At 45.5% G+C, this 27,417-nt stretch overlaps 1 protein-coding gene across 4 annotated transcripts; it reads right to left on the bottom strand.

Annotated features, from left to right (window-relative positions):
* Window positions 1-806: 806 nt before the first annotated feature.
* On the bottom strand, window positions 807-26,863 carry btbd7 (BTB (POZ) domain containing 7). Of its 4 annotated transcripts, XM_046836304.1 has the most exons (12): window positions 26,052-26,496; window positions 22,000-22,001; window positions 12,776-13,045; window positions 10,440-11,486; window positions 7,404-7,612; window positions 5,840-5,915; window positions 4,708-4,868; window positions 4,420-4,563; window positions 4,102-4,291; window positions 2,861-3,039; window positions 2,369-2,761; window positions 807-1,712 (listed from the first exon to the last, which is right to left on the bottom strand). In XM_046836304.1, the coding sequence occupies exons 3-12, from the start codon at window positions 12,855-12,857 to the stop codon at window positions 1,170-1,172; spliced, it is 3,024 nt and encodes a 1,007-aa protein (XP_046692260.1). In that variant the 5' UTR covers window positions 12,858-13,045; window positions 22,000-22,001; window positions 26,052-26,496; the 3' UTR covers window positions 807-1,169. The 4 variants fall into 4 exon arrangements, with proteins under 4 accessions (XP_046692260.1, XP_046692261.1, XP_046692259.1 ...); XM_046836305.1 differs by lacking the exons at window positions 22,000-22,001; window positions 26,052-26,496 and adding an exon at window positions 26,844-26,863; XM_046836303.1 differs by lacking the exon at window positions 22,000-22,001 and having other exon boundaries at window positions 26,043-26,496.
* Between the last annotated feature and the right edge of the window lie 554 nt (window positions 26,864-27,417).

The raw sequence follows: 27,417 nt of genomic DNA, 5'->3' as shown, positions 1-27,417 counted from the left end.
TGCTGCGTTCATGACGACTGGGATTTTTCCATAAAAATCATCGTCTTTTAATAATAATAATAAAAAAGATTAGTGCTTTGCTTCTATTTATTTTATATTATTATATCGTCGCTGATCATTTAACTGATCCTGTGTCAAAGTACTGCGGAGTATTTTATTTTAAACGTATTGACTCTTTTAGTTACGGCTTGGACGATACCACGGTACGACTCATATCGCGATAAATTACATAACGATACATTTTTCTCACAAATCCGTGTTTATTCAAACAAACTCCGGAAGAGATTTTTTTTTTTTTAATGTAGCATTTTTTTTTTATTGTTCAAAAAATGTTTTTTGCTATTTATGATGTTTTTTTTGTAGAAACCTGAATATCGTGTATCGGAGAAACGTCTTTTGTCATATTGTCCGGTACTTTACATTACCTGAAAAAAATACAAAAATTATAGCGTCAACCAATCAGATCACGGTCGAAGTCGAGATGAAAGCAACTAGTGTGAGATAAAAGGAAGGGGGCGGAGCTTCCAGAAAAGGTCAGTTAATATGAGCGAGCACGAAACATCTACAGCATCCTGCCGATTCGTGTGTTTTTCGACTCGTTTTTAGTCTTTTTGCATATTTTTGAGTGAAAACTCGTAGCAGCGATAATCAAACGTGGCCCTCTAAAAAAAAAAAAAAAAACGTGTGAATGTAAATAGTACGTGTGTGTTTTCGGAGTGAACGTGAGCGGTGAAGGATTTCCCACTTGGTCATGAACGCAGCGCTGGTATGTCTGTATGAATGAGGTGAATTTTATTGCCTGGATGTTTTAGTTTTTTTTTCAGTTTATTCCTAAGCAAAGATAAATGCATAATACATCTGTATAAATATATATTTCTCTCTCCGTCTCTCTCAGCTCACGTGTCGGGCAGAGAAACGTGAACGTAGCGGGATCGCACAGTGACGGTTCTGCATCGTGGCTTCCGCAGCTCGGGGACTTGATTTAGATTTTTATTTCGACTCTGATTGTCAGGAGTGAGTTTGAGCTTCGGCGGCGTTTACGAGGACGTTTTAATAGTTTTAAAATATAAAATGGACGAGATTTAATCTTCAGATTCCCCCTGTACTCAAAGCCCAGCATTACATGTGTGATTTTGTGCCTTAAAGCCTCCTGGAGTCTCTGTTCAGGGTCATAGTGCAGATTTCCTGTACAGGTATTCGTGCTTATTAGGCGACCTGCGCTCTCGCCCCCCGATCGCGTCCTCGGACATCCCTGCCGCTGCCGCTGCTGTGGAGGTGGATGCGGAGGCGGCCCCGGGGCCCGTGACTCTCCGATTCCACTCGTCGTAGGGCTCTGTGTCGGGGCTCAGGCCACACGTCAGGTCGGTCTCTCCTTTAGGTGCTGCTCTCTGGTTGGCCTGAGCTCCCAGGGCGAGGTGGAGCCTGTGCGCGGCGTCGGCGCGGCCGTGCGTGTACAGTTCGTACAGGTCGGGGAAGTGTGTGTGCTGCGGGGCGTCGCTTTTGGGTTCGGCCGCGTGCCGTTTGCGTGACGACGTGTGCAGGTGCCGCCCGGAGAAACACTGAGAGACAGGCGGCACCGTGGACAGCAGAGGACGCGGGTCGAGACTTTCCACTTCCATGGTGACCTCGGGAAGACGGCGGTCCTTCAGACTCATGGCTGATACGCCCATGGCGATGTCCGGCATGAACTCGTTAATGACCGGCTCCATGTTCTGAGGGAAGAGTTGTGGATAAAAAGCATGTGAGATTACAGGTAGCGAAAGTCAGGGTTCCCATGCTAAACTTCTAAAGGACTTTTCCAGACTGGTAGATGTCTGATCAGGCTCATTTGTAGTCATGATAATAAAGAAGGAACTGCGGGAGCATTTTAATGAGCGCCAGAGGTGCGTTACATGGACATCAGAAGACCTGTTTAACCTCATGTCAGACCTGAACAGTGAATTCAAGACTTTCACAGTGAAGACTTTCCTTAAACACCTTCACGAAACCCTGTTTACTGTGAGCAACTGCAACCAAACAATTTCCCCACAGGATCAATAAAGTTAACACAAACAGATTTCTATAAAACACTTTCCAAACAGATAAATGTGGAAACGAAAATTAACATTTTTTATTAATGTTTTTGACAAAACGCTGTTTTTGAATGGATCCGGATTAACGTACCTGTGTTTAATAAAAGATATTTTTATTATTTTATTACAATAAATATACAATTCTATATTGTAGAGAGCCGAATAGGGCAATGGCATGGTGGAAACTTTAATACTCTGTTCTTCAGACCACAAATCTAACACCATACTTATTTATACTTTTCAAAATGTGTAGGAACCCTGTAAATTCACTTCACAACAAACCGCTTTGTACTCACCCCTTTCTTGTTGGGGTTAAGGACCCTCCCGGGCGGGTTGGTACAGTCCGGGGGAATGGGCTTGACCCCCGTGGCTGGGTAAATAGGACTGGCCATTTTGGAGGAGGCCTGTGTGTGTAGTAGTGAGTGATTACAGGGATAGGAGAAGGAGCGTGAGGGCTGCTGGGTGGGCACGCGGGGTCTCCAGCCGCTCCGGATGTGCTGAGTGGTGGGCGGGTGGTACGGGGGCGGTGGAGGAGGCAGGGGTGGATGGAGGCTCATTGCGGCCTGCAGGTCGGGGAACATGCTCTCCATAGCCGGAGTGCTGTTGACCCGACAGCGGGCGGGCGGACGCAGGGCCAGCACCGGGCTCTCGTCTCCGAAACGCTCGTCTGGGAAGAACTTGTGAGGGTTCTAAAAGACAGAGAGACAGTGAGGAAACAGGGGTCAAGGTGGTATCCACTAGAGGGCGAGGTAGAGCAGGTGGTTGTGTGTGGTGGTCAGATGTGTTACCTGTAGCAGCTCTGCAGCTCCGTCAGGCAGACTGAACTCCCTGAGCACTCGGATCTGCAGCTCGTAACTCACCGTGGCTCCTTCACCACAGTTCAGAGCGTACGCTCGCTGCACCTGCTCCGTGTGACGCAGCTCGTGCAGACGCCGAATCATCTCCTTCACCACCGCCAACCTGGGAACTGATACACACACACACACACACACACACACACAGGCCCAGGAGAATCAGTATACACTATGGAGTTTTAAGCTTCAGAGAGAGAGAGTGAAAGAAATGGAGAAAAATATATATTAGGGAGGGGAGACAGAGAGGAAGATAGATAGATAGATAGATAGATAGATAGATAGATAGATAGATAGATAGATAGATAGATAGATAGATAGATAGATAGATAGATAGATAGATAGATAGATAGATAGATGATAGATAGATAGATAGATAGATAGATAGATAGATAGATAGATAGAGAGAGAGAGAGAGAGAGAGAGAAACAGATAGTGTACACAGACTGGGTAGGAGGGTGATGGACAGAGAGAGGAAAAGAGAAAAAACAGCAACAGATGGAGAAAACAAACAGAAACGGGAGAGAGAGAGAGAGAGAGAGTGCCTGGATTTTGTTTTAACAAACAAAACAAGAACAGAGACTGGAGCGGAGACAGAAGCGGAGACAGGAGCAGAGACAAAAGCTGAGACAGAAGCGGAGACACGAGCAGAGACAGGAGAGACAAAAGCGGAGACAGGAGCAGAGACAGAAGAGACAGAGCGGAGACAGGAGCAGAGTCAGAAGAGACAAAAGTGGAGACAGGAGCAGAGACAGGAGCAGAGACAGGAGTAGAGACAGGAGTAGAGACAGGAGTAGAGACAGAAACAGAGACAGGAGCAGAGACAGGAGTAGAGACAGAAACAGAGACAGGAGCAGAGACAGAAACAGAGACAGGAGCAGAGACAGGAGTAGAGACGGAAGAGACAGAAACAAAGACAGGAACAGAGACAGAAGAGACAGGAACAGAGACAGAAAAGACAGAAACAGAGACAGGAGCACAGACAGAAGTGACAGAAGCGGAGACAGGGGAGACAGAAGCAGAGACTGAAGCAGAGACAGTAGGAAGGCAAAAGACCATATAAAGCTGAGTCGTGTATTTCAGGGAATCTTTATCTGACTGAGAGAGAAGGAATGAGAGAAAGAGACCTGATTCAGGATTGGCCCGTCTAAAAAAAGCCATATGCGTGAGCTACCCACCTGGTATCTCATTGGCCACCACTGAGGGTGGGGCAGTTTGGCTGCCGGTCATTTGCTGGTGGTTGATCATGTGACAGCACTGGGGTACAGCGTTATTAACCATGTAAAGAGTGTCGGGGACGTTGGACATGCGCACCATCCGCAGCCTCACCAGGTCCGTCTGCTCCACCATCATCTCATCCAGGACGGCCTAACACGCGCACACACACACACACACACACACACACACACACACAGACACACACAAACACGTTTAGATCTCCTATATGAGATGAGAATCATCTCTCTGTCTCCCTCAGGTTGGGGTTGGAGATGTACCTTGGCCTCCTCCACGTACGACGTGAAGAGACGAGGCCTCACGTAGATCCCCGCGCTCTTCTGCCTTAGCCAGGCGTTGGCTTTTCCTCCTTCCACTGTGGGGATCATGTCTGACGGAGGTGTGCTGATCAGACCACGCTTCAGCTATCAGGAACACACACACACACACACACACACACACACACACACACACACACACACACACACACACACAGAGTGTTCACGTGAAGCCCTAATGATGATCAGACAGGACGCAGCAGACGTGTGGGGTCACGACGTCCCACTCACCGTGTCTGAGAGCACCTCACTGTGGGTGGGCAGAATGTGTTCGGTTCGCACACATGGCAACAGAGGGGACAGGATCTCCTTCAGCTCCTCCACATCCAGATCCCGCCTCTTCACTCCACGCTTATTCACGCTGTGAGCTGTGCCGCTTAGCAGGTTGGGCTCTGTCACACACACACACACACACACACACACACACACACACACACACACACACACACACACACACACGCATCATGAGACCATCTCATTTTTTCGCTCTAAGTTTTACAAAGTTTGGTGGACACCTGACTCTAAGGATTTTATGTTCTTATAACAAACTCCACTCTTCTGGGAAGATGTTCCACTAGCTTTTGTGGAGATTGTGGGGACCTTCTGAGACAAGGTGTGTGAGTAAAATAAGGTACTGATGCAGGTGATGTGAGGAGGCCTGGCGTGCAATCAGCGTTCACATTCATTGTTCAACAGGGTTCAAAGCTCAATAGCAGGAGATCTTCCACTCTAACGCGTGGAAAGCAGATCTTCATGGAGCTGGCTTTGTGCACAGGCGTGGAACAGTGTGTCTCAGTGGTAACAGTTTGAAAAAGACCCACACATGGTTGGAAAAATCAGGGGTCCTGTTAGTGTATGTAGGAATCTACTGTGCTCTTAAATTAAAAATCTGATCATTAATCAGAAAATACTGTAAAGATCAAACACATCGTAATTTTAAACCGTGAGATAAAAGTGTAAAGTGTGTATTTTTTTTATTGTAACTTCAAAAACAGATTTATATTAAGATTTTTAATGAATTAATATATCAACATTGTTTAAATGTGGAATGCATTTCTATAGTATTGTTATTTTATTTATTTATTTATTTTTGCAATAATATTTTTCGTATTTGTTCATGGGTTATAACTCATTATAACACACGGTACTGAGAGTGTTACAGCTCAGTCTTTATGATGACAGCAGCAGCTCTACAGCCTGCAGTACGACTGAGTGAAATATCAGTATAATACGGATATGATGAATATGTATGTGATACGCTTCACTGAGATATCCTCAGTAAGGTGATATATCTCAAATATATCTGGAGATATAGAGCGTGTACAATGTGTGTGTGTGTGTTGGGTGTGTGTGTTCCAGTCACCTCGATCAGCCATCCTCCTTATAAGCTGATGTTCTCCCCACTTCACCACGTACTTCAGGATGTCCTGCTCACTGGCCTGTAGAAAGTAAAAACAGACATGTTCACGTCCTCCTACAATTTGTTTATTCACCTCCAGTGGTGGAGAAAACCTAAATAAAAATTATGAAACCTCCTACACCCAATCTCAAAGTGTGCGCCGCCGTGGCAACTACAGATTCCTCCCTCTGTCCACTCATATATATGAATATGTGAGAGGGTCATCCTCACGCCAACTGTCTATCATTACACATTCAGTTGCACGAGGAAGGTCAGCGAGTCTTTTGATCATTACCAACAACCCCTCCTAACAACCACCTACCCTACCAACAATCCCTCCTAACAACCACCTACCCTACCAACAAACCCTCCTAACAACCACCTACCCTACCAACAACCCCTCCTAACAACCACCTACCCTACCAACAACCCTCCTAACAACCACCTACCAACAACCCCTCCTAACAACCACCTACCTACCAACAACCTCCTAACAACCACACCCTACCAACAACCCCTCCTAACAACCACCCACCCTACCAACAACCCTCCTAACAACCACCTACCCTACCAACAACCCCTCCTAACAACCACCCACCCTACCAACAACCCTCCTAACAACCACCTACCCTACCAACAACCCCTCCTAACAACCACATACCCTACCAACAATCCCTCCTAACAACCACCTACCCTACCAACAACCCTCCTAACAACCACCTACCCTACCAACAATTCCTCCTAACAACCACATACCCCTAACAACCCCTCCTAACAACCACATACCCTACCAACAATTCCTCCTAACAACCACATACCCCTAACAACCCCTCCTAACAACCACCTACCCTACCAACAACCCCTCCTAACAACCACCTACCCTACCAACAACCCCTCCTAACAACCACCTACACAAACAACAAACCCTCCTAACAACCACCTACCCTACCAACAACCCCTCCTAACAACCACATACCCTACCAACAACCCCTCCTAACAACCACCTACACAAACAACCCCTCCTAACAACCACCTACCCTACCAACAACCCCTCCTAACAACCACCTACCCTTAACAACCCCTCCTAACAACCACCTACCCTACCAACAACCCCTCCTAACAACCACCTACCCTACCAACAACCCCTCCTGACAACCACCTACCCTACCAACAGCCCCTCCTAACAACCACCCACCCTACCAACAACCCCTCCTTACAACCACCTACCCTAACAACCACTCTTAACAACCACCTACCCTACCAACAACCCCTCCTAACAACCACACACCCTAACAACCCTCCTAACAACCACCTACCCTACCAACAACCCCTACTAACAACCTCCTACCGTAACAATCCCTCCTAACAACCACATACCCTACCAACAATCCCTCATAACATCCACCTACCCTACCAACAACCCCTCCTAACAACCACCTACCCTACCAACAACCCCCCTAACAACCCCTCCTAACAACCTACTAATCCCCCCAACATGTGGTTGTTGGAACACTCCTGTGGGTCTGACCTGCAGGTAATCAGACTGGATGGCCCCCAGCAGGTACTCCTTGTTCAGCTCGTACAGGACGTCTGAGGTCATCACGTGACTGAACTCCTCACACAGGAAGTGCAGCGCCTGGCGATGGACCCACTTAGATCCGTACGGCTGAGAGCTCCATTTCAGGATAGGAACCACGGAGTCCAGAGAGATACTCTCTACCACGATGTCCTCACAGCCTGCACACACACACACACACACACACACACACACACACACACACACAGTTATGAATGATGTTTATAGTTTTACATATGCTTATATCACTTTATATATAAAGTAAACTAGAGGTGATGGGGGTGAGGGGAAAACTCCCAGAGATTGTATAAGGAGGAAACCTTGAGAGGAACCAGACCTAAATGAGAACCTCATCCTCACATGGTTATCAGCTGTTATCTGAGGGAGACTCGAGTGTAAAACTCCTCCTAAATCACTGTAGAACCACAAACTCCAGATGGAGATTACATAAAAACTAAAGAAAATAAATAAACAAAGAAAGAAAGAAAGAAATACTGACTTCAAGAAAAAAAAAAAGTGAAAAGAAGAAGAAGAAGAGTGTGAGGGACAAGCTGGAGGTTCTCGCGAGTTCCTGAGTGTGAATGCTGAGCTGCAGCAGTGACAGCTGGAGACTAATGAAAATGTCATTTCACTGACAGAGCACTGGAGCACCTGGGGACCACACACACACACACACACACACACACACACACACACACGCACACACACACTCACACACAGGCTCTACAGGATGGGATGGTAAAAGTAAACACAGCTCATTAAAGCCAAGGGCATCTGTACATCCAGGACAGGAGACGATGATAATCTCTACCAGAAACCTTCTACTGGTGGAAGATACCATCAGCATGTCAGTGCCAATTAGTGGACTCTCCCAACACTCATTTCCTTCTCTTATCTGTGCACACACACACACACACACACACACACACACACACACAGTGTGAACACAACTGACACACACCAGGTGGCGCTGTGCTCTGCCTGATTTCTGTGTGTGTGTGTGTGTGTGTGTGTGTGTGTGTGTGTGTGTGCACCGTGACTAGAAATAACCGCTCTGTTGTCTGCTGAGCAGAGGAACAAGAAGAAGCAGGGACAGGAATGTAAAAATCAGACTACTTTCCACACACACACACACACACACACACACTGCTTGACGTTCACAATAAAGCCCATGTTCTTATACACTACCGTTTCCGTAGTAACAGATCACTCACTTTGGAGAGCTGTAGGTTGAGGAGACAGGATGTTTATAGCTGCTATATTGTGAGTCATAATACTCTGTGTGTGTGTGTGTGTGTGTGTGTGTGTGTGTGTGTGTGTGTGTGTATTGAGATTTTTGTATCCGTTTTAGTAACAGGAAACGTGACACTACATCGTTCCCGATGTTACATTACAGCAGCAACAAACACTTTTTCCACCATCGTCTTCCCTGTTCATGTCTTCAACACTATTCATAAATAAACACAGAATTAAACAAATCATAAAAAGGGAAAAAAAGAAAAACCTCTACAGAGTCCATAAAGACTGAATAGACGTGTTCTCATGTACAGACCAGCAGGGGGCAGAGTGAATGCAGTAATACAAACCTGCTCCTGTCAGAGCTGCTGAACTACAGAATTCATCATCACCTTCTAACCAATCACAGTCCAGAACTGTGAGATGAGATTTCTTCTCCTCTCTCTCTCTCTCTCTCTCTCTCTCCTCTCTTTTTCCTAGCCTACCTTTTTCTCCAACACCTCTCTCACTCCTCCACCCCCTCTCTCTTCTTTTACCCCTACTTCTTTCTCAAACACCTTTTCCTCACTCTCTCCCTCTATCTCATCCCCCTCTCTTTCTCTTACCCTACCTCTCTCTCCCCAACACCTCTCTCACCTCCTCACCTCTCTCCCTCCTGTTTTCCATCACTCTCTCCTCCTCTGTCCAACTCTTGCCCCCTTATCTTTTTCCTATGTTCTACCTCTTTCCTCAACCCCTGTCTTTCTCTCTCCTCTGTGTTTTTCCGTCTCTCCCCCACTCCCCGCCCCCAGTCTCTGTTTGTATCGGGGTCAGTGGTGTTAATAAGGAAGCTCTTGGCTGCTCACTGACTGAAACCGAGATGGAAAGCAGTGAGAATCGTTTCTTTAATAATGTACGTTTCCATTTATCCCTCAGTGCAGCGAATCCTGTATTCTGATTTCTATAACAGAGCTCCAATATATACCTCTAACAAATTCTCCTTTTATTTCTCATACATACAACAGTACACGTGCGACACGCGGCGACAATAATAATAATAATAATAATAATAATAATAATAATAATAATCGTCCAATTAATCGATAATCAAAATAAAGGTTAGTTGCAGCCCCAGTTGTAAGTACGTGTTAATATAAAAACGTTTCTGCAGGGTTTCTGTAATAACGTGCAGCTCACGTGTATGGAGTCTACACGCTGGGGGGTGGGGGATCAGAGCTCCAGCTAAAGAAATGGTTCCTCTGTCGGAACTCAATTTTGTGAAATCATTAATGTGGGACACTGAATCAATTCCTTTATCATGGGACAATCAATAACACTGGAGAGAGAAAATACAAAAGTAAATGAATAAACCTGGAGAGAAAAGAGAGAGGAGCTTCAGACCAACTCCCAGTCCTGCTCACTTCCTTCTGAAGCACAGAGAACAAACCTAAACACACTAATACACCACTGTCCTACAGCTGGACTGCTCAAACTCTACTGAGGAGGAGGAGGAGAGGAAAAGATCAAGGAGAGGAGAAGGAGAAGAAGGAGAGGAGAGGACAAAGAGTTGGAAAAGAGAGGACAGTGTGTGTCTGTGTGTGGTGTGTGTGTTCTGATTAATGAAACCACAGAGAGACAGAACTGGAGCTAGAGAAGAAGGTGATATTGATAGAAGGTGAGAGGAAACTTCTTGCACTTCCTGCACCTGCACTGTGTTTGATGTAGGGCGCAGGAAGGTGATTGGTGGAGGTATAGGAGACTGTACACACTCACCCTGTGCGAGCATGCTGAACTCGAGGAAGAGGGCGATGTGGTAGAGCTCCATGGCTTCCTCAGCTCTGCTCATGCTCCCCTTCCCTGCAGCTAAAGCCTGAGCTTCTCCCAGGCTTCCGGTCGAGGGGCTCCGGACCACGCGCTCCAGCTCCACGGCGTCCGTGTACATGCAGTGCAGCACCACGCCAGCGTACTTCCGCGGGATTATCGACTCGTTCAGGACGATGCGTGCGGGCACGCTCTCCTCCTCGGCCCCGCGGACGCGCCGCTGCAGCAAGTTCCTGAAGAACGGCGAGCGCGCCGCCAGGATGGCCTTGTGGGCCTTCAGCTCCTCCTCCTCTCCGCTCAGGTCCGGCCCGAACGCTTCGTCCGGCTCCGAGTCGGAGGAGAAGCAGAGCACCGAGTCGTAGTAGCACATCCTCTGGCGCAGCTCACGCATGTCCGTCTCCAGAGAGCTGGGCGTCCCGAACTCCTCGCTGAGCCTCAGCAGGACGTCCACGTTGTGCAGGCGGGCGTCGTCGCCTCCCAACTCGCCGGTGTACAGGTAACGCAGCAGCGCTGAGAACATGGAGGCGTCGATCCCCGCCGCGCCCACGTCCAGGAGCAGCTGGGTGCTGAACCCGGGCGACGAGGACAGCAGAGTCCTGAAGAAGGGACAGCGGGCGGCCAGGACGGCGCGGTGCGCGGCGAAGCGCGTGTCCTGGAAGATCAGCTCCACGTCTGTGCAGTACTTGTGCTGGTAAAGAGACGCCAGGTCCTGGGGCAGGGTGCGGGCCTCGGGCCGAGCCAGACACGCCTGCATGCTGAGCTCCTTGAGCGCGGCCGTGCCCTCGTACTCTTCCACCAGGGCGGCAACGTCGCGCACATCCCAGCCCGAGAGCAGGTCCCTCATGTGGCGTGCGTGATCGGCAGAGCGGCTCGCCTTACGCCGCTTTATAAACCTCCGCTTCAGCGTTGCCAGGCTCGAGCTTTTCTTCTTCTTGTCCTGAGGTTTCTCTGGGCAGTGCTCCAAACTGTACAGCTTGGAATCCACGCCGTAACTCTGGGCTGCATGGGAGACGGAGACACACACACACACACACACACACACACACACACAGAGTTAGATATTAGGGGTTACGGTAGAGGAAACTCGGTTCGAGTTTTGTAAGATTAAATGAAATGTGAATGGATGAGGAGAAGGGAACAGGGTGTGAGGTCAGTGCTGTGATATGAGAAGTAAAGACAATACGGTCAGTAGATGATTCTAAAACGGAGACAAAGGCGTCGCTGCTGCCGCCCGCTGAGGTGTGAATGAGTCACGCGTTGGTGTTTGGTGATGAATAAAGCTTGTGACACTATGAGCAACTGTTCTTCTCAGCCATGTGCTGATCTCTCAGACACGTTATCTCCTCCACGTGAGCATGCGGCTCATTAATCTCTGCTTGATTTGCAGATCTTCATCATCAGCATCTCAGCATTATCTCACCATCAACTTATCATCAATTGAGCGCACTCATTACCATCTCACCATCATCTCAGCATTATCTCACCATCATCTCAGCACCATCTCAACATTCTCATTATCATCTCAGCACCATCTCATCATCAGCATCTCAGCATTATCTCAACATCATCTAATCATCAACTCAGCATTCTTATTACCAACTCACCATCATCTCAGCACAATCTCAACATTCTCAATATCATCTCAGCATTATCTCACCATCATCTCAGCATAATGTTACCATCATCTCAGGATCACCTCAGCATTATTTCAGGATCATCTCAGAATCATCTCAGCATCATTTTAGCATTATCTCAAGATTATCTTAGTATAATCTCAACATCTCAGCATCACCTCAGTACTATCTAATCATTATCTCAGGATCAGCTCAGCATCATATCATCATCATAAACTGAAACATCACTGACTCACGAATCGATCAGAAAAAATATAATGTTATTGTCACACGCCGACTCACTGACTCACGAATCAATCATAATAAATATAGTTGTATTGTCAAACATTGACTCACTGCCTCATGAATCAAACTGAATCATAATAAATATAAGGTTATGGCCAAACACTGACTCACTGCCTCAAAAATCAATCCTAAAATTGTGGTATCGCCAAACATTGACTCACTGCCTCATGAATCAAATTGAATCATAATAAATAGTTATATTGTCAAACCCTGACTCACTGACCCATGAATCAGTTCAGATGGTATCAGATCCGGCCATACTGTCAAGCATCACATTCCCATTTAGATTAAATGGTGATTTCAGTCGAATCCTGAAAAAACCCCACAGAAATGACTTGTAAGAAAGCAACAGAAGGTGGAGATGATTACCTATGAAGGTCTGCTGGGTCGGCGAATGTCCCCCGAACCGAGGGGAACACGAGTGAGGATAGCTGGAGGCATTAACCCCCATCTTCTTCCTCTTCCTCCTCCTCTTTTTGATGAGCACGGCTGCTGCCACGCTGCTAAATCATTCCGCTCCGGTGAGAACGCCGCGTCCGGCTCACAGCTTCACTCGCTCGAGCCCGAGGAGACGAGGAGACACCGGAGCACCCTCAGCCATTCCTCTGTGTGTGTGTGTGTGTGTGTGTGTGTGTGTGTCTGAGACAGAGAGAAAAAAAAGACAGAGATGAAATTGGAGAAATGCTCTACACAGGTAGGAAAAGTCTCATCATTACACCTGAATAAATATAACATCATAATTATAATCACAAACACGTCTTTATTCCTCTTAAATATTATACCCAAAAGTATTGGGACACCCGAAACGTCCGACTCTATGTCGACCTTTTTGTAGACACACGATGTAAATGCTCCCTTCACGTGAACTAGGAGACCCAAACGTGCTCCGGCATCACATAGTGCGCAAAGCCAAAATCTAGAGGAACATCTTCCCAGACGAATGGAGGTTATTATAAACAGCAAAAAAAAAGAGACAACATGCGGGACACTAATCATCACCATCAGCAGAACGTACTCCACTCCGTTCCTTCCCAGAAATACCTGAATAGATTTATCTTTTCTCTTGACCTGGCAGCAAACAGAAACACGTCAGATTAGTGCCAAGAAAGACATTTCTCCTTTCGTGAGGAGCTACTGCTCCATCGTGATTTTTTTTAGGCTGTGCTTCATTTTAGTGTGCGATTTGGAGCAGACGGAAACATCTCACCAGGGAAGGGGAAGCACATCGGCAGACCGGGAGACGGAACAAGGCGCTTAAACGTGTCCCAGTTGTGACAAGAAGTACAAGAAGAACCCATAGGACACAATCGGAGAGGAAGGGCGACATGAATCCGGAGGGACGGCGGGTCGTCCTGTAAAGGGACTACGAGTCGTCCTGTAAAGGGACTGCGGGTCGTCCTGTAAAGGGACTGCGGGTCAGCCTGTAAAGGGACGGCTGGTCGTCCTGTAAAGGGACTGCGGGTCGTCCTGTAAAGGGACTGCGGGTCTTCCTGTAAAGGGACTGCGGGTTGTCCTGTAAAGGGACGGCGGTTCGCCCTGTAAAGGGACGGGGGTCGTCCTGTAAAGGGACTGCGGGTCTTCCTGTAAAGGGACTGCTGGTCATCCTGTAAAGGGACTGCAGGTCTTCCTGTAAAGGGACTGCAGGTCTTCCTGTAAAGGGACTGCTGGTCGTCCTGTAAAGGGACTGCGGGTCGGGCTGTAAAGGGACTGCGGGTCGTCCTGTAAAGGGACTGCGGGTCTTCCTGTAAAGGGACTGCTGGTCGGCCTGTAAAGGGACTGCGGGTCGGCCTGTAAAGGGACTGCGGGTCGGGCTGTAAAGGGACTGCTGGTCTTCCTGTAAAGGACTGCTGGTCGGCCTGTAAAGGGACTGCGGGTCGGGCTGTAAAGGGACTGCGGGTCGGGCTGTAAAGGGACTGCGGGTCGGGCTGTAAAGGGACTGCGGGTCGTCCTGTAAAGGGACTGCTGGTCGGCCTGTAAAGGGACTGCAGGTCGGGCTGTAAAGGGACTGCGGGTCGGGCTGTAAAGGGACTGCGGGTCGTCCTGTAAAGGGACTGCGGGTCGTCCTGTAAAGGGACTGCGGGTCTTCCTGTAAAGGGACTGCTGGTCGGCCTGTAAAGGGACTGCGGGTCGGGCTGTAAAGGGACTGCGGGTCGTCCTGTAAAGGGACTGCGGGTCTTCCTGTAAAGGGACTGCTGGTCGGCCTGTAAAGGGACTGCGGGTCGGGCTGTAAAGGGACTGCGGGTCGTCCTGTAAAGGGACTGCGGGTCGTCCTGTAAAGATCCGTCACTTGTCCGAGGTCGGGACTGAAGTGTATGTACGAGTGTTGTGTGGGTTTTATGGTGACCAGAAAGAAAGATGTCAAATGTGGTGAGAAGGATGTGAGGAGATCAAGAACAAAGTCACTTCCTGCTCATACGAATGTCATGTGTAAAACAGACATCTCAAAACAGACAAGTCATGATTATGCACTAGAGGTCGACCCATTAATCTGTTTGGCGAAAACTGCTGATGGCAGAAACTATCGGCTGTGGGCAGAAATCCATACCGATAGTTTTCCAGCTTCCGGTCCGCTGTCGTTACTCTAGAGGCCAATCACTGACGACACGTGCTGTTTGTTTTTACACGAGACTGAACGGAGAGCGTAATGTTTTTTTATTTATTAATTATGTAATTGTATTTATTAATGAATAAACTCCACCCAGGCCTCCTCACCTTCTCACCTACATCATTATCTAAACTTTACTAACACACATCACTGTGGCTGGAAGAATCTCCAGAAAATCTAGTGGAACATCTCAGAAGAGTGGAAGTTATAATAGCAAATGGTGTCCACAAACTATTGTCCATATATTGTAGATAGATAGATAGATAGATAGATAGATAGATAGATAGATAGATAGATAGATAGATAGATAGATAGATAGATAGATAGATAGATAGATAGATAGATAGATAGATAGATAGATAGATAGACAGATAGACAGATAGACAGACAGACAAAGAGTTAGATAGATAAACATATAGTTAGATAGATAGACATATAGTTGTATGAATGAACCGTGTCTCAGCTCCTTCTCCTGCTTTGCTCCCCAAACACTGAACTTCATTGTTCCTCAGAAGCCCCAGAAGGCCCCGGGGTTCTCAGGTTACTCGGACTCTGTTGTGGTCCCAGACCTCCTGCCGAGGCAGCACAAAGACTCCTGAGGTCGGGTTTCAGACGCGGTCACAACAGCGGCGAGGCGCGCACGTGCGCACGTCCGTGTTTTGAGCTCTAAACCCCCCCACCCAGAGTGTGGCGTCTGGAATGTTCTCCACATCAAAGCCGTGGTGAGAATAAAGCCGACTTTGATCCTGACTGCTGAATGGAAGCAGGAGGAACAGACTGCTGCATGTCAGGAGCAGACACTGGAATACTCTTGAATGGGGAAAGGAAGACACACATGAGATTTGTATCCAGGTGATAAGTGGAATGTGGTGGTTGTGAATATTGCAGCTGGCTACCGGATCAGACGCCGCATTTACGTGCAGCTCCGTTTACGAGTATGGAACTCTGAGGAGGAATATAAAAGCATATCAGAAGATCGTGTATCTTATGGAAAAGCCACACTGAGTTATTGTTCAGATCACGTTACGTTTTTTGAGTTACAGGATCTTTTTTTTTTTTAGTTCGGGGGTGGGTGGGGTCGGGGTTCTTTCTATTTATTACAAGAAAAGTTACAGCAAGGAAATGCTCCTGTACATGCGATCTAAATAATTGCGGGAGGCTTTTCAAGTTCTTCTGCTCCTCTTCCGTTGACTGATTAATAACGTGGTCACAAGAACACGTGACCGCTCTGTGTAGTTACAAATTAACTTAGAAAGCAATAACGGCAGAAAAAAAAAGATCATTCTGCGATCGCTTAAATATGCACCCCTAGTTAACGTACTGTATATTTCAAAAAGAAGGAAGAGATCCGGACTGATCCAAAACTGGCACTGCTTCAAATACGGAGAGGAGAGGAGAGGAGAGGAGAGGAGAGGAGAGGAGAGGAAGAGGAGAGGAGGAGAGGAAGAGGAGAGGAAGAGGAGAGGAGGAGAGGAGGAGAGGAGGAGAGGAGAGGAGGAGGAGAGAGGAGAGGAGAGGAGGAGAGGAGGAGAGGAAGGAGAGGAGGAGGAGGAGGAGAGAGAGGAGGAGGAGAGGGAAGGAGGAGAGGAGGAGAGGTAAGGAGAGGAGAGGAGGAGGAAAGGAGGAGAGGAGAGAAGGAGAGGAGAGGAGGAGATGAGAGGAGAGGAGGAGAGGAGAGAAAACTTTATTGATCCAGAAGGAAAGTCTGTTGCCAGAGGCTGCTTCGGAGTACATTTTTGTTAATAAAAAAATGAAATATAATTGAAAAATAAGTGAACTCTTTGATAACACAAAAGTAAACACAAACAGTGTCAGAATAATAAGAACAAAGGAATCATATCAAAGAATCAGGAATCTTTTTTCATTCTTCCAAACCACCAAAGCAAGTAAATTCAAACAGAAATAATATTATCATGTCTACGTTTTATTCTCTCTCTCTCTCTCTCTCTCTCTCTCTCTCTCTCTCTCTCTCTCTCTCTCTCTCTCTCTCTCACACACGCTAATAGGAATACGATAAAGCGGATTCAGGGATCTGCTGTGCATAAATATGAATTCGATTTGCTTTTGGATTCTCGCCACCAAGAGAATAAAAGCAGTGGGAAAAGAAAGCTGCTAAAAAAGACCTGATCCCCTGTGACTGGACACAAACTCACTGCTGAACTCACACTGTACCTGTGCTCCACATACACAATATATATAAACACTGATTCAGTGTTTGTTTGTTGTTTTAATGCCATGCTGCAGTGGCTATTTCCATGGTAAGATCAAAGAAATAACATCACGGTATTGAACAGGGTTTTGTTATATGGAGTTGTTTTTTAAGTGAACTGCAGTCCATTAATTCGTTTTATGGTCATGTTTGTTTTACAGTGGTGTCATGCTGGAGGTTCTGAAGAGTACAGAACTGTATATTTGCTGGACTGGGACTGTATAAATGGTGTCTTTTGTAGGATATAGAAGAAAAAAAACAATAACTGGAAAACTGATTTCAAACATACACACTATGGACAAAAGTATTTGGACACCATTTATCACAATGTTTTACACACACACACACACACACACACACACAATTGTATCAGACAAATGCACAAAACTGTCCCTTCACCTGAACCTGTTCTAGCATGAGAATGCTCCTGTGCACAAAGCCAGATTCAAGAAGATCTGCTTTACACAGGATGGAAGTGTATAGAAGATCACCTGCTATAAACCCTATTGAACACCTTTGGGGTGAATGTGAACGCTGACTGCACTTTAGACCTCCTCATCTTCTCACCTACATCATCAGTACCTGACTTTACTAACACCCTTGTGGCTGAATGAATCTCCACAAAATCTAGTGGAGCATCTCAGAAGAGTGGAGCTCATGATAACAGTAAATAGAGACTAAATGTGGAATTGGATGTTCAAAAAATATTTATAATCTGACAGTCAGGTGTCCACAAACAGTATCTTGTTCTCTTGAATAAATTCAGATCTCTGGCTGTATTTTGATCCGAGTGTAAAATAAGACCCTTTTCTAATTTCAGGAGGAATCCAGGAGTAAGCTCTGACCTGTGCTCAGCCCAGAGTTAAACGTCATTATTATTCCCTTAATACGTGCGAGCGAACAGGCAAACTAACACCTGTAGACTGGGTGTAATAAACAAGCCAAGCGAAGGCTAAAGCAAACATTTGGAGAAATGCGCCTGAGCGTTGAGCAACACTTTAGCGTGCCAGAAACGCTGGGTAAATAAATCCTCCTCCTAATGCCAGCTGAACTTTGTCGAAATCTGAAGGGAGAGAGATGATTATGAAATCCGAACGTTTTCCACACGGTGAGGTGCGCCAATGTCAGCATGGCACGTGACGGCGCACATTCCTGTTAGCAGGTTAGACTGAAACGTACGCAATATCGAGAGCAGAGACGAAGTTCGCACGCAAACCTCACCTACATCAGTACCTGACTATGTGTCTGAATAATCACAAATCTCATCAAGCACACTCCAAAATCTAGTGGAACATCTTCCCTGAAGAGTGGAGGTAATTAGACGAGCAAATGGAGACAAATGTAGGACCAAAGAGGAGCACATAGCAATTGTATGATCAGGTATAAATATAAATAGATTCAGTAGTAAATCAATTAAAAGTGTGCAGAACGTTTTCTGAAGTTTTTCCCAGGGTGCAGCTTCCTGGTCTGACATTGAGACATCATCTCGAGGTCATAATCAGCTGTCGCGGGTGAACAGGAGGAATAAAGAAAAAAAAAACCACTCCAGCAGACATCTGTTACAGAAAGCTCAATAATGAACCTGCCCTCGAATAACCTCGAACAAAACCTCGCTTTCACTGACAGAAAACAGCAGCTTCAGCAAATTCACGTGATGATTAGATGTCGAGGTGAACTGATCACCACAGGGGCTTTCCCTGGATATAACTCAAAAAACATTCTGCCATTATTACACTGCTACTTACAATCTGTCTGTGTGTGTCTGTGTGTGTGTGTGTGTGTGTGTGTGTGTGTGTGTGTGTGTGTGTGTGCACGCTGAGATTTCATCCAGCCCTGAGCAGCACAAAACACTCCTCTGACACCTCGGCTACAGGCAGCAGAATCACATCAAACATGACGCATACAAAATTCATGCTGTGGAAGAGAAGTACTGCTGCTTCCTCAACCTCCAGCTCACACTGGGTTTCATTTTTTATATTTTACTGATGGAGTGAAGGAGATTTACAACACGGTCAATGAAAACGTTTTAAATGTTCTAATGGAAAGGTGGAACAAGAAAAGCTGTTCACACCACTGTCAGAAGATCAGAAGATTCATTATGTTCAGCATGAAAACAGTTCAAAACACAATCGATTACTGGGGTAACTGTTAAAGTAACTGGTACGTCCTCTTTACTGGGGCAACAGGGTGATCCTGTACTGTTAAAGTAACTGGTACATCCTCGATTACTGGGGTAACAGGGTGATCCTGTACTGTTAAAGTAACTGGTACGTCCTCTTTACTGGAGCAACAGGGTGATCCTGTACTGTTAAAGTAACTGGTACATCCTCGATTACTGGGGTAACAGGGTGATCCTGTACTGTTAAAGTAACTGGTACATCCTCTTTACTGGGGTAACAGGGTGATCCTGTACTGTTAAAGTAACTGGTACATCCTCTTTACTGGAGCAACAGGGTGATCCTGTACTGTTAAAGTAACTGGTACGTCCTCTTTACTGGGGTAACAGGGTGATCCTGTACTGTTAAAGTAACTGGTACGTCCTCTTTACTGGGGTAACAGGGTGATCCTGTACTGTTAAAGTAACTGGTACATCCTCAATTACTGGGGCAACAGGGTGATCCTGTACTGTTAAAGTAACTGGTACGTCCTCGATTACTGGGGTAACAGGGTGATCCTGTACTGTTAAAGTAACTGGTACATCCTCTTTACTGGGGTAACAGGGTGATCCTGTACTGTTAAAGTAACTGGTACGTCCTCTTTACTGGAGCAACAGGGTGATCCTGTACTGTTAAAGTAACTGGTACATCCTCGATTACTGGGGTAACAGGGTGATCCTGTACTGTTAAAGTAACTGGTACATCCTCTTTACTGGGGTAACAGGGTGATCCTGTACTGTTAAAGTAACTGGTACATCCTCTTTACTGGAGCAACAGGGTGATCCTGTACTGTTAAAGTAACTGGTACGTCCTCTTTACTGGGGTAACAGGGTGATCCTGTACTGTTAAAGTAACTGGTACGTCCTCTTTACTGGGGTAACAGGGTGATCCTGTACTGTTAAAGTAACTGGTACATCCTCGGTTACTGGGGTAACAGGGTGATCCTGTACTGTTAAAGTAACTGGTACGTCCTCGATTACTGGGGTAACAGGGTGATCCTGTACTGTTAAAGTAACTGGTACGTCCTCGATTACTGGGGTAACAGGGTGATCCTGTACTGTTAAAGTAACTGGTACATCCTCGATTACTGGGGTAACAGGGTGATCCTGTACTGTTAAAGTAACTGGTACATCCTCGATTACTGGGGTAACAGGGTGATCCTGTACTGTTAAAGTAACTGGTACGTCCTCGATTACTGGGGTAACAGGGTGATCCTGTACTGTTAAAGTAACTGGTACGTCCTCGATTACTGGGGTAACCCTAACCCTAAACTAAACTACTGGAAAAACATTGGCTTACTCTACTACTGGGGCAACTCATACATCTCCAGAATTTACATTAACAGAAGATTCCTGTACTGCTGCTTTCTGTGAATCTGTTCAGTAACACGGTTAAAGGTGGTATAAAAGGTTTTAAGACTAGTTTTGTAACGCGCCAACAGATGGCAGCACAAGGCTGCATACGCAGTCACAGAGAGCACCGACCTTCATTAAGTCAGTGTGCCAAAAGACATGGTCCTGTGTAAATCAGGAGCTGTGCACCTGGTGCTGTTCTGACCACGTGCGTTATCAAGTCTGCTCTTTTATCATGGATAGCAAATTAGAACAAGTTAGAACGACAACAATGTCACCAAACTGTCCTCATACCTGAATTTCTCACCGGGGAACAACACGATCTCACTAGCGCACCCACCCTAATCTCCAGATTTGGCTCCTGCAGACTTCACCCTATCCCCGAAGATGAAGATTCAGCTCCTCCGTTCTGACACCACTGCAGAGATCCAGTGTAAATCGCAGAAGTTGCCTGACACGCTTTGAAAAGAAGATTTCCATGACACGTTCAGAAGTGGCGGGAACGCTGGGGGAGCTGTATTGCTGTGAAGGTGATCATGTGGAAATGTAGATAAATAAGGTACTTTCTAGTAAACAGAGCAAATCTTCAAACTTTTTGATATCGCCTCTAAAATATAACAAAGTTGAAACTCAGTGTTAACTCACTGCACTTCCACGTACAGGTTCATGCCGTTATTTAAGATCTTGTTGCGATTAGGAAAAAGTGAGCATGTGAGTGGGAGTGAAAGTGTTTGAGGGACAACACTTTACCAGACCAGTGAGCACAAAGTGATGTGCATTGAACTGGAGTGGAAGACATAAAGAGCTCCGAGATACACTGTTATCCCTTAGAAGAATGAGGACACGGTGTGTGTGTGTGTGTGTGTGTGTGTGTGTGTAAGAAAGAGAGGGTTGAAATAATAAGGTTGTGTGAGGTTGTATGAGTGGCCTGCTCTTCTCTCAGAATAAAATTCAGGATATCTGAGAAAGAGAAGAAAAATAAAAAAGGGACACTTTTCTAAACAAGGCTTCTCTTCTCAAGATTACATTATAGCTTTTCTTCTGACACTGGAGACTCCTTCCAAAGACTTTCTGCATGACATGCTTTAAATGATTGGACGTAATCGGGTACTCGGGTATCTCCCATTGGCCATCGCTAATAATTTGAGAACTGAGGCCAGAAGACGTCGTTCGCATGCGGATATCATGGTGTCCTCGTCTTTCTCTCGTCTTTGCCTCATCAAAACCTTCCTCAGATGTTACCCAACCACAATACAACCCATCCTCAAAACGTCTTCTATAATCCACCTGATTACATCTGAAAGATCAGAGACGCAAGAACAACAGGATGTTTTCTGCAGAGCCTGGCCTTGTTTTCATTCTTTTTTTCTTCTTCTTTTGGAAACAAGAGATTGTAATCATGTTCTCTGCAGAAGAGCAGAACACTGGGCTCGTTCATGTCGTATTAAAGCAGATCCCTTTAGCTCAGATGTTCAGCCTGGTCTACAGCACTAATACAGTAAACAATACGGCGCACTAGACGTAGATCAGTCTGACAGTCCCGAGCTAATAAACACAACATAAAAGCGCCTGTGTGAGAAAAGCAGGTGATTAATATGGATTCATTCAGAGGGATGAAGGGGTTTATTAACGACAGGGACAGATAGACCAGGGGAAGATTACAAAACATTTCAAATATACAGATTACATTATTATAAATAAATATATAATATATAAATAAACATCCTATACCCAAAAGTATTGGGTCATCTCCACCCATATGTGGTTCTTCTCCAAACTGTTTCCACAATAAGACACCTTTGGATGCATTTGGTGGCATGGAATTTTCCTTCACTGGAACTAGGAGATCCAAACCTGTTCCAGCATGACAATGCTCTTGTGCACAAAGCCAGCTCCATGAAGAGCTGCTTTGCATGGGATGGAGTGGAAGATATCCTGCTCTAAACACTATTGAACTGGATGAATGTGAACGCTGACTGCACCCCAGACCTCCTTACGTCACCCACATCAGTTCCTGACTTTATTAACAACCTTGTGTCTGAATGAATCTCAACTAAATCTCAAAAAGAATCCGGTGGAACAGGGAATGGAGAACGGGGAATGAGATGTTCAAAAAAAGATGCACATAGTAATTGTATTGTATTGTAAACTTTATGGCCATTTTTTATAATGGTGTCCAAGTGTCCACAATCTTTTGTGTGTGTGTGTGTGTGTGTGTGTGTGTGTGTGTGTGTGTGTGTGTGTGTATATCCTCATGTAAGAATTGCATGAACAGGTATAATAGTCATTGTGTTGATGAACAGATCTGTAGAAAAGGTGAGTGTAGTGCAGGTTTATATCATGGTTATAAACGATAAGCAGCAGCTCATTCAGATGTTTTCTGTTGTGTTTATTTAACATGTATAGATGGAAGGAGTCTCCAGTGTCAGTGCTTTATATGAGCTTTATACGTGCTGCTATAGGAAATGAATTTATTCAGACTGTGTACTGTTCTGTTGTTGATTATTTTCCTATAACTGCACCACACACAGTGTGTCTGATCTCACATGAGCACTAGAAATGAATGAAATAGATCATGTATTAAGATCAGACGCAGGAAACCTGGAAGATCATTAAACATCTGAAATGATTCGGTGGTCAGGAACGTAGAGAGGGAGAGCGAGAAAGAGAGAGAGAGAGCGAGAGAGAGAGAGAGAGAGAGAGAGAGAGAATATGTATCTATCTATCTCAATACAAAGAGCGCTGAAAGATAAAAAGGCGGAACGAATGAGTGCTTCAGGACTCTTATTTTCTTCTTCTTTTTCAGGACTTGAATAAATGAAAAAGGAAACTTCATGCAGAAGTTCAGCGATTATTTCTTACGGAGTGAAATGTGGCAGAGAAACTGTAATAAACATGCACAATTTTTTTTTAAGTTTAAAAGATACATTTTTTGCCTCCTGCATCCTGACGCCTCGAAAGACATTTTATTTTTAACCTCACGACCACAATAAAACTACAAACCATCACAGCCTCTCTCTCTCTCTCTCTCTGTGTCTCTCTCTCTCTCTCTCTGTCTCTCTCTCTCTCTCTCTCTCTCTCTCTCTCTCTCTCCCTGTCTCTCTCTCTCTCCTGTCTCTCTCTCCTCTCTCTCTCTCTCTCTCTCTCTCTCTCTCTCTCCTCTCTCTCTCTCTCTCTCTCTCTCTCTCTCTCTCTCTCTCTCTGTGTCTCTCTCTCTCTCTCTCTCTCTCTCTCTCTCTCTCTCTCTCTCTCTCTCTCTCTCTCTCTCTGTGTCTCTCTCTCTCTGTGTCTCTCTCTCTCTCTCTCTCTCCTCTCTCTCTCTCTCTCTCTCTCTCTCTCTCTCTCTCTCTCCCTGTCTCTCTCTCTCTCTCTCTTTCTCTCTCTCTCTCTCTCTCCTGTCTCTCTCTCTCTCTCTGTCTCTCTCTCTCTCTCTCTCTCTCTGTCTCTCTCTCTCTCTCTCTCTCTCTCTCTCTCTCTCTCTCCTGTCTCTCTCTCTGTCTCTCTCTCTCTCTCTCCCTGTCTCTCTCTCCTCTCTCTCTCTCTCTCTCTCTCCTCTCTCTCTCTCTCTCTCCCTGTCTCTCTCTCTCTCTCTCTCTTTCTCTCTCTCTCTCTCTCTCTCCCTGTCTCTCTCTCTCCTCTCTCTCTCTCTCTCTCTCCTCTCTCTCTCTCTCTCTCTCTCTCTCTCTCTCTCTCTGTCTCTCTCTCTCTGTCTCTCTCTCTCTGTCTCTCTCTCTCTCTATCTCTTGCTCTATCTCTCTCTCTCTCTCTCTCTATCTCTTGCTCTATCTCTCTCTCTGTTAATTACAGGATTACTACAGCAGTCAATCAGGAGTGTCTGAGATATAATGTATGTGGAAGAGGGCAGATGACACACACTTAACATAAAAAAAAAACACAGTGTGTAACAGTGTCTAGTGTATCATCCCTGTTAAACAAACAAACATTCACATTTAGAACTTTATTCTATTCTAATTTAACCTTCGAACAAAACAACAGATGGACACAAAATACCCCCAGCAGCAGCAGCACTGTATCCAGAGCTCTAATCAAACCATAACTCACTTTAATTCTATTTTAATACGTCGTTTCTACACTGTTTCTGGTTTTTATACACGTGAACCTCAGGAGAAAAGGGTCCAGGTGGAACCATTTGAGAAAAATAACGGTATGAAATTGTAGGTTTCAGGGTCAAACTTCTTCACTGCCAAGAAAATCATGGAGTTTGCAGGAGGAGGAAATGAAATTCTGTCTCATTTTTCCTTCACCATCACATTTCTGTCTCTCTCATGACGGCAGGCGGAGGTCAGGAGAGCGGCGAGCAGGAAATGAGACCAACTTCACCTATAGAAACCCTCAAAAAAGAGAAAAACTGCATGAAAGATCTGAATCCCATAATGAACTGAAGGACAAGCACACACTCTGTGAACTCTGAGGAGACCATAACCAGAGCAGGAGAAGATGAGTATTAAAAGCTTGTTGGTGTTTGTGTGAGTGCAGTGAAGACTGAAGATCTCACAGTGTGTTCTTCTCTCTAAAAACACACAGCAGGAATAAAACTAACAGAAAACTAACATCCTCTGTGGACACCTGACCAGAAGATTACTATCTAAATCTTTATAAACATCTCAGTCCACATTTATTCTCCATTTGCTTTTATAATGAGCTCATTCTTCTGGGAAGATGTTCTTCTGGATTTTGTGGAAATTCAGTCAGACATAAGGGTGTTAGTTAAGTCAAATACTGATGAGTTATAACGTGTTTATCACGCAGAACACGTCACTGACCCCCGTTATGATGTGTTTATCACGCCGAACACGTCACTGACCCACGTTATGACGTGTTTATCACACTGAACACGTCACTGACCCCCGTTATGACGTGTTTATCACACAGAACACGTCACTGACCCCCGTTATGACGTGTTTATCACACAGAACACGTCACTGACCCCCGTTATGACGTGTTTATCACGCAGAACACGTCACTGACCCACGTTATGACGTGTTTATCACGCAGAACACGTCACTGTCCCCCGTTATGACGTGTTTCTCACGCGAACACGTTATGGAACGCACGTTAAGACAGCTCTTGCGTTATGACGTGTTTATGAAGCGTTATAACAGCGCCGGGACTCGGGGAACGTAAACCTGCGGCTAATCCACACACATTAGCATAAGAGCGGAGTGGTTCTGTTGCTAGTTAGAAGTTAGAAGTGACCTAACGGCCGTAAATAACCCCTTTAACCAAACACACACACACACACACACACACACAGCTAGCGATTTAGCAACGACGCGCGAGCGCAAGGACTCACTTCACTCACCTCAGCTCAAGTTTCCGGGCCGGAAAAGAGAAATGTACTCCTCTTTAATGTTATTCGTGCAGAAGTCGGCCATTAATCCATCTGAGGATCTGGAGATGATGTCGGAGCTACTTTTCTCCGTCTGCGTGTCCCCCTGTGTGTCCCCCTGTGTGTCCCTCTCCTCCTCCTCCTTCTCACACCGCTAGCTTAGCAAGACGCTTCGTCGTCACTCTCAACTAGCACGCGCCCGCGCCCGCGCGCGCTCCCGAGAGACACAGTTATTTAGCTAGCGGAAGTGCTCGGTCCCGTCTCTCAAACACACATCCGGTTTCAGGGGTTAATTCAAGACAGACTTTCCCACCATGAAGTCTCGCCTCGAGCCTGGAGCTTAAACCGGAGCGGTACAGCGGAGTGAACACTGCTACACAAGCTAGCTACATGAACTAGCCTAGCCTCCCCCCCTTTCCCCCCTCCCCCTCTCTCTCTGGGGTCGCGCGCATCGGACTGACTGAGCGGGAGCGCGCACGCACACTATTTACCAAAAACAGAACTAATAAATATAAACTATCAGATTTTCCATTTTTTTTTTATTGATTTGTGGCAATTTAATTGATCACAAAATGTTTATTAATATAATAAAACGTATTGCATTAATTTGATTAATTCTATTTTTTTTATTTAACCAATCAGGCATTTTATTTAAATTGTTTTATAAATATAAACTGTTGATGTTCACAAATGTTAATTAAAATAATATGCATTAATTAAAAAAATGCAATTTTATGTAAAACATTTCTTACCCTTAACCGTAACGTGTGTGTGTGTGTGTGTGTGTGTGTGTGTGTGTGTGTGTGTGTTATTTTTTTATTTTTATATTTTTCAACAATGTACGTTATAGTGAGTGGATGTTTTCATGGTTTTATAAATAAAAATCCTGTTATAACATGATATTTATTTGTTAGTTATTTTGTTAGTTATTATTATCCGCAGTATTTTTATACATTTACTACTACTATACATTTACTTTTACATTTGCACCCATACAGCACTAATCAAAAGTTCAGACACAAAATCTTCTTCAGTATTTTTTTCTTTATTTGTTTAGTTTTCAACATTGTACATTAATATTAAATACATCCAAACTATGAAAGAACACATTCTTTAAAGTATCCACCTTTCTGCTTTAGACAGTTTTGCACACAGTCTTTCAGCCTCATGAGCAAATCACCTGAAATAGTTTTTCTACAATCTTGAAGGAGTTCCCGGAGGTGCTGGGTGCTTGTTGGCTGCTTTTCCTTCACTCTCCACTCCAGTGTCTTCTCAAACCATCTCACCTGGATTTAGATGGGGTGATTGTGAATGCCAGGGGATCTCCACACCAGCACAC

This window comes from Silurus meridionalis, chromosome 23, assembly GCF_014805685.1.
Source record: "Silurus meridionalis isolate SWU-2019-XX chromosome 23, ASM1480568v1, whole genome shotgun sequence".
Classification (NCBI taxonomy): domain Eukaryota; kingdom Metazoa; phylum Chordata; class Actinopteri; order Siluriformes; family Siluridae; genus Silurus; species Silurus meridionalis.
The sequence above is the reverse complement of the archived record's forward strand: the minus strand, read 5'-3'. Positions and strand labels throughout refer to the sequence as shown.

Bases quoted from the DNA above. Each gene is read 5' to 3' on its own strand.
- btbd7 (XM_046836305.1), bottom strand. From the start codon at position 12,857: ATGGGGGTTAATGCCTCCAGCTATCCTCACTCGTGTTCCCCTCGGTTC. The intron at 4,869-5,839 runs GTGACTGGAACA...TGTGTGTGACAG, and splicing joins AAGGAGGATGGCTGATCGAG to AGCCCAACCTGCTAAGCGGC. The intron at 3,040-4,101 runs GTGGGTAGCTCA...TGTGTGTATCAG, and splicing joins GGTGGCCAATGAGATACCAG to TTCCCAGGTTGGCGGTGGTG.